Source organism: Hippocampus guttulatus, chromosome 13 (genome assembly GCF_054856545.1).
Source record: "Hippocampus guttulatus isolate MCC_2025c chromosome 13, RoL_Hgut_1.0, whole genome shotgun sequence".
NCBI classification, from domain to species: Eukaryota; Metazoa; Chordata; class Actinopteri; order Syngnathiformes; family Syngnathidae; genus Hippocampus; species Hippocampus guttulatus.
In genome coordinates, this window is record NC_141273.1 from 16,292,392 (window position 1) to 16,300,242 (window position 7,851).

A 7,851-nucleotide genomic window follows, 5' to 3' on the forward strand; every position below is an offset into this window, starting at 1 on the left:
CGTATCCGATTATACAGCACAAATTGTCATTTTCAACTTCATAGTTCAAGAGATTTTATTTTAATGTGCTATTGCCCTTTCTACGTAAACAACATTCAATCAAATGAAATTCATGTCCAGACACCTTTAATGTCACTGCAAAGCATCTATTTACAACAAGAAGACAAAAATTTGTTGGCGCATGTAACAAGGCAATGTGGAATGTATGTTAATGGCCCACAACAACATTCGAGAGAACCTGCACAAAATTCTGCCTTTGCGAAGATAACAATGCACATTTTTGGGGGTCATAAATAAATACAAAATGTCTCTTTTGGTCACGTTATAGTACACCTGAGATGGGAACGTCAACATCATCCAAGACAAAGATATTTTTATACACTTACAAAAAAAAAAAAAAACCTTTTTTTTAAAGCCCATGACTTTGCGAAGCTAATGCCTTTAAAAACACGGACGTGATACTATTACGCAACGCAGCATGTTGACAGTTTTTAGGGGAACCTCGAAAGATGTCAGGGGCAGTTGTAATTCAGACCCGTGATGTCTGCCCAGCAACAGGTGACATCACGTTACCAAGATTGTAAAATCCAAACAAATTTGAGGGAAATTTAAAAGCCCAAACACACATATACTTGTGTTTCCAAATCCAAACAAGGTTAAGGGGCAGTTGTAATCAAGCATTGTGAAAGTCTGACAAGCAACCAATGACATCATGTGACCTTGAATTGTCAACTCCAAACAAATTAAGAGGTCGACCAGGGTTATTTTTGCATTTATATGCGACTTAAAAATTAAGAAAGTCGGAATGTTGGTGACACTTGCGTCAGTTGGTCAAAGGGGCAGTTATTGAGCCCCATGAAGTCTACCAAGCAACAAGTGACCAATAAGGAAGAATCCAAAGAAATTGGAGCTTTTTTACTTCCTGTATGGACAGTTAATAATTTGAAATGTTCCTTAAAACGTTGTGTGTTCACACTGGTGCTGCTGAATTTATGTTTTGAGTTGCGATAGAAAAAAAAATGTTTACAAATGTTAACAAACTGGAGGTCACTGGAGGTGTAATCTTGACATATTGACGTTAGAGATCCCTGAAAGAACGGAGCCCTCCTAATTTAATGGGTATACTCTACCCGTCCGTCCCTGCGACTTTCAAGGTTCCACTGCACATTACGGGCATACGGTGCCGCTATTTAAAAGAACACACCACAAATTGCAGTTACGGGTTCTACAGTGCTTTTGTTGTCATCCAGAATGCAGAAAAGACAAACTGTACATGAAATAATGCCCACAAGGTTCGTCAGGAACAGGCCACGCGTGAAATCAGTATCACCGGTTGCACCTCCAGCTCACCCATGACCCCAGTGAGGACAAGTGCTGTCAGAGAATCAATAGAATGGATTAATTGTATATGTCATGTTGTATTTTTTTTGGGGGGGGGGGTTGTCTTATTTACAATGATCATTTCATGAGAAATTAAAACAAAAGCGGAGTTAAAAAAAACAACAAAAACTGGTTAATGGCCGGTGGACCGTACACACTCAAAAATGCTGGCTTGTTGTCCTAATTCACTCAGGGTAACTGTGGATTTGGAAGCAGATTTGGTTATTTTTACTCAAGGTTGGGCTGATCAGTTTCAAGCCCGGTAAATTGAGTTGGAGGCCGCATTTGGACGGGCTGAGGAGCCGAAGCTGGGAGCCATTTCCGTGTACTCAAATTGAAGTCGGTTTAATTCTGCCAGGATGTTCAATACCACTTTTTTTCCCCCAGACAAATACCATTAAACAAATTCACGTTTTTAGTCCTCGCCGATACCCGATACAGTAAAATTGCCCCAAACTGTGAACAAAGACCTTTCTTGCTGATGCAGGTGACAATTCGCCAATGTGTCAAATGTCGGCAGTATAGCGCCAACTACTGCCGTGGAGGACTTACTCTACGTCAGATTGTTTTTTTGTTTGTTTGTTTTTTTTGCCCTAAGTATCAGTGACAGGGAAAAGTTGCTGCTTCTTCTTCCTCTTAGAAATAATTGGCAATAAAGTTGGCACGGCTACAGTATACGAATAACCTGGAAAGCCATTTTTGGTTGCTTCAACTCACTATGATAGGTCGTATGAAAGCAGTCCCTTTTTGGACCCAGCATCGGGTTCACGATTTCCCCCAATGTGGCTTCCTTTTGACCCAGCAGTTTTCAGAGTACGCGTCGCGCTGGCCATACTTTGAGCGGAAGCGCACGGGGCTTTAGAAGCTGACGCTGGATTCCATCCAGCCGTCCGCCACGGCCTTGAGTGCGCTGGCGGTGCGGGTCCGAGGTAGCTGCTGTCCGGCGAGGCCGAAGAGGCGCGCTGCCGCCCCGCGGTACTTCCAGGACATGGTGTTGTAGAGGATGGGGTTGATGGCGGCGCTCAGGTAGAAAAGAACCACCGACAGCAAGCTGCAGTGCTCGGACAGGGCGGACAAGAGCGGGGACGGCGCGTCCAGCGAGCGGAACTGCAGGTAGCGGCACACGTGGAAGGGCAGCCAGCACAGGACGAAGGCCAGAACCACCACCACTGGAGAGAGAGAAGAGAGAACAGACACATTTCCATTTCATCGTAGCATCATGAAGAAAAGCTTCAAAACGAGATAAAAACACGGGCGGTCGGGGTACAGTATCCCTCAATAACTTTCGATACGATCATATTGGAATTAACGAGGTGACGTTTAAGATTCGGTGGTGAGTGTTTGGGAGAGGACAACAACAACAAAAAGAAGATGTTGTAAAAGTAGTGCAAATATTTGGAAATCAATTAGAGTGGTACCGCTACTTATGAAATTCATTGGAAGAAAATTCTTAACTGGAAAATTTTGTAAGTAGGGACGCATTTTGTAAATGCCCTAATCTGTTCCAAGCCCCCTAAAATTCCGATGTTTTATGAAGCATAAAAATGAACAGATGCACGTTACAATGAGATTATTGCGCAATAAATGAGAGTCGCGCATCATGTAAAAACCAATTTCACTTTTAAGCGCTTCCTCATTTTTTATTGCCCTCTTTCGTTCATGTTCTTTCTCAGAAGTGTTTTTTGCCTTTTGCCAAGAACCGATCCGAGGACCTCCGCTTTTGTCGGCTTTTAACAATCCTTCGAAAAAAAAAATCGGCACGGTGAGCCATCGCCCGACCGGTCGACATTTTTTTTCTGAAACGATCGGAATACCTAACGGTTTGTTTTCTCCTCAGATCGCCGGTGTTTAGTTCACACGTTCCTCCAGCCCCTGCCTGGCCCACGCGGCGCATCGAGCGCGCGTCAAACCCACCCAGCATCTTGACGGTCTGCCTGTTGCACCTGTCGCGGCGCGCCACGCACGAGCTGATGTTGGTCTCCCGATGCCTCCGCCACAGGCGGCGGCCGATGAGGCTGTAGAGCACCGTGAGGCAGAAGACGGGCATGAAGAAGAAGACGGAGCTCAGCCACACCATGGCGCCCATCAGGCCCGACTCCACGGCGTAGCGCGTCATCTTGCACTCCCGCATGTCCCCGTACTCCTCCTCCTCCTCGTCCATCCCAAGAGTGTCGTTGGCGTCCAATCCCGGGCGGTCCCGCTCCACGCCCACCAGGACGAAGACGGGCCCGGCGCTCAGCACGGCCACGCACCACAGCAGCAGGATGAGCGCGCGCACTCGCCGCTTGGTCACCAGAGCCTTGGCCCGCAGCGGGAAGCAGATGGCCACGTAGCGCTCCACGGAGAGCGCCGTGATGCTCAGGATGGTCGAGTAGGTGCTCGACTCGGACACGAACTGGAAGAGCTTGCAGAGCGCGTCGCCGAGGCGCCACGGCCGGTAGCGCCACATGCGGTAGAGGTCGAGCGGCATGCACAGGAAGATGAGCAGGTCCGACACGGACATGCTGCAGAGGTACAGGTTGGTGGTGGTGCGCATGTCGCGGTATTTGCCCACCACCAGGATGGTCATGACGTTGCCGGCCACGCCCACCACGGAGAGCAGCGTGCACGCCGCGGTGATGAACGTCAGCAGGGGCGGGCTGTAGTAGTTGAGCGGGGGAAGGTCCAAGTCGCGGTTCGCAGGGGTGGCGTTAGGGCTCTCGTCCCAGCTGCAGTTTAGGGGGAGGCACCAGGACGGGTCGGGCCCCGCGGGCATCCTGACTCATCGGTCGAGGGGTCTCGGCGAAAGGCCCATCGCAATCGTCGCGCGGACTGTTTAGCCGGATGTCAAACCAAACCCAACGAGCTATGAAAGTCCTCCGAATAAATTCGACACGCGGCACTCCGGAAACCTCGTAATCAGCAACGATCTCGGTTTTTAAGAAGCGGAAAAAACAAACTCTGGTCCAAGTTGGAAACTTCTATCATAAGAAGAATAATTGGCATCCATCAATTCCTACTACGAAATTGTTTTGCTCGTCATCAGTTTCAACGACAGTCTTAATATTTGGCGAACTCCAGCAGTGTGTTAAAAAGAAAGAGAGAAAGAAAAAAAACCCTCCAGCTTGCAGAAAAGCTTAAAAATCAAGCAGGAAAAAAAAGATTACTTCTCTTGCGTCCCAGAAGCATCATTATGAGATATCCCAGAAGCAGTTTTGATGGTTTCAACCGAAGTCATGCGAAAAACTGAACTCCCGTTTGCATTGAAGAAGGGAAACAAATTCTGAGAATGCACAAGTCTCTAACAAAACGTCTGGGAAGCCAAAATCTTTACTATCGTCGAATTCATCAACATTTTTTTCCCCCGCATTGACAACAACCGTGCGTAAAACCAAACTTCAGAAGGACACACCAAACCGAGATATCACCCAATTATGAGACCGCTTTTTATTCTGAAGCGAGATCCCCTTTTAGGAACCCATCAATAGCACGATTTTAAACCAAACGCCTCCGCCTATTGTTTTAACGTTAAAACAACAACAATCCAATCGTGCGGGAAATCTAACTCCAGAACATGTCAACCGAGCGGCAGCCGTGCGTAAAACCAAATATTTGAGCACTGCCGCTCAAAGAGAATGTGGGAAGTCCATCTAGAGAACCCCCAAATTTGTGAAACGCACATTCCGGGTGTTTCCATCCGAGTTTGGTGGTTTAATAATCCGCCTAAAATGCACCACGGCTGAAAAATTGGACAATTTCAAAGTTAAAAAAAAAAACAGCCACGAATGGCTTTCAGTCATCCACGCAATCCCCCCTTCTTCTTCTTCTAAAAAAAAAAAAAAAGACTCGTCGAGGAAAAACGTGTGTGTGAGTGTTCCAAAAGTCACCCAAACACAGCAACAGCCAAGGTGAAAACAAACACGATGCGGGGGAAAGGAGGAGACGCTTGGATCCAAGCCACGAGTACGACGTAGGAACGACGCATCGTTAGCATGTAGCAAGTAGCATGCGTCGGAAATCAACGCGGGACGAGGATGAATGAATTCTTTTTGTGGTGTTCTCTGTCTGCGTGCTGCGCGTCCGGCTGTGTCCGCGTTTGGAGGCAAGTGCACCAAAACGACAACAATCCGGCTGAGCGTGTGCGGAGCCGCAAAGGGGGGGGGGGGGGGGGGGGTCATCGAGATTGATGACGAAGACGGCGCGGCGACGCAACCTACAGGCCAGTCTGCGCATTGATCGATAAAAGCCATTTCGTTTGCTCGGCGTCAAACGTCAGTCCTCGAGGCCCACTATCTTGGATGTTTTAGATCCGTCCCCTCCTCCAATACACCCAATTCAAGTGATCAGGATCGTTATCAGGCTCCAGCGGGAGAAGAAGAAGAGGAAGGGGGGGGGGGGGGGGGAATCTAAAATGCGCAAAATAGCAGCCCTTGGGGACCGCAGTTTGACACCTGAGCTTCATCGGATGTTTGATTCGGAACAACCTATACCAGAAGTGTCAAACTCATTTTTTGTCGCGGGCCACATTTTAGTTACCGTTTCCCTTGGAGGGCCGTTATGACTGAAACAAAATAAAATAAGTCAATAATAATGTTTTTACAACTATTGTTTAAGTTACTGTGATGAGGGGTTTGGTGACAGGAAATGCTGACAATAAGTCTCTTATTTATTGTATATGAGAATTTTAGCAAGCATCATGTAAGTTGACATGCTTGATTTCCTTCCGCGGGCCACATAAAATGATGTGGCGGGCCGGATCTGGCCCCCGGGCCTTGAGTTTGACACCTGTGACCTATACGGTGTCCCTGATATGTGAAACACGACAACCAGTCACTGAACGCAACAGCAAATTTAAGAAACGCAAAACCATGAAAAAAAAGTAACCATAATAGCAAATGAAAACAAATAACAAATTCAAAAAGCTAAACAAAGCAATGAACACATATGCTGTCGTGTTTACTTTTTGTTCTTTTGTCGAGCTATTTATGAATTCACATTTGTTGAATTGAATTCACATTCGTTGACAGTCGACGTGCCAATGCGTTTCCAAATTAGCATCCTACGATGGAAAGTGGACTTCTCATTAATGACATAAGTGACCACCTACCTGTTTTTGCAGTTTTTCATAATTATTTTGATAGAAAAGCTAAGTCAACAACTCACATAACAGAAATAAGACTAAGAACCCAACGCTGCATCGACGCCTTTAAGCAAGACCTAGAAAAACAAAACTGGACCGAGGTCTACTCAAACGAAGACCCAAATACAGCGTTTGAAGTATTTCAGTCTACCATAATCTCCTTATACGATAAACATTTTCCATTAACTAAAGTCTCCAAAAAGTATAAAGACCCAAGTAAGCCATGGATAACGAAAGGCATAGAAAACGCATGTAAAAAGAAAAACAATTTATATAAGAAATATGGAAAATACTTAACCAAGTAATCAGAAATAGTCCTAAAAAAATGGATTATCCAGAGTATTTTATCAAAGGCAAAAATACTATTTTGGAAAAAAAGAAATAGCAACTGAATTTAATGAGTATTTTGTCAACATCGGCAGTAACCTAGCAAAACAAATTCCTGATCCAACAAACTTGTTTGAAATAGATATGTAGAAAAAAACTCCTCCACGATGTTCCTTACTGCTGTAAAACAAGAAGTATCAAATATTATAAAAACTTTTAAAAATAAAAAGTCAACTGATTGCTTTAATATTGACATGACAATAACAAAGCAGATTATAGAATATGTAGTGCGACCTTTCACGCACATATGCAACCTGTCATTCAAAGCTGGTATCTTTCCATCAAAAATGAAAATTGCTAAAGTTATTCCAATCTATAAAAGTGGAGAAAGACATCGGTTTACAAATTATAGACCAATATCACTACTACCACAATTTTCAAAAATATTAGAAAAACGATTTTCTCGCAGACTTGATAGCTTTATACAAAAGCATGCGCTGTTAAGTGAGAATCAATATGGCTTCAGGGAAAAGCGGACCACCTCAATGGCAGTTATGGAGTTTGCGGAAGCAATAGCCACTAATATAGACAACAAAGAATTTACTGTTGGGGTTTTCCTAGATCTAAAAAAAGCTTTTGACACAATAGATCACAGTATATTATTGAAAAAACTAGAAAGATATGGCATTAGAGGTGTAGCTTATAAATGGATAAAAAGTTATTTAGAAAACAGATATCGGTACGTGCAACTCAACAATAAAAAAACGAATCAACTAAAAATCACTCACGGAGTTCCTCAGGGGTCAGTGCTTGGTCCAAAACTATTCATCTTATATATAAATGATATCTGCAAGGTCTCAAAACAATTTAAATGTGTCCTATTTGCTGATGATACAACTTTCTACTGTTCTGGAATAAATCTGAAACAGCTCCTGACAACCGTAGAAAACGAATTAAACAAATTAAAAAACTGGTTCGACAGAAATAAATTGTCACTTAACCTGAAAAAATCGAAGTTAATTGTT

The 7,851-nt window shown here is 44.4% G+C and overlaps 1 protein-coding gene across 1 annotated transcript; it reads right to left on the minus strand.

The window, feature by feature from the left end:
* Positions 1–44: 44 nt before the first annotated feature.
* On the minus strand, positions 45–5,267 carry ghsra (growth hormone secretagogue receptor a). Its single transcript, XM_086126995.1, has 2 exons — positions 3,295–5,267; positions 45–2,549 (listed from the first exon to the last, which is right to left on the minus strand). Exons 1-2 carry the CDS (start codon positions 4,133–4,135, stop codon positions 2,239–2,241), a joined length of 1,152 nt encoding a protein of 383 aa, XP_085983121.1. The 5' UTR covers positions 4,136–5,267; the 3' UTR covers positions 45–2,238.
* Positions 5,268–7,851: the final 2,584 nt, after the last annotated feature.

Coding starts and splice junctions, on each gene's coding strand:
- ghsra (XM_086126995.1), bottom strand. CDS start 4,135: ATGCCCGCGGGGCCCGACCCGTCCTGGTGCCTCCCCCTAAACTGCAGC. Junction 2,550..3,294: donor GCAGACCGTCAAGATGCTGG/GTGGGTTTGACG, acceptor CTCTCTCTCCAG/TGGTGGTGGTTCTGGCCTTC.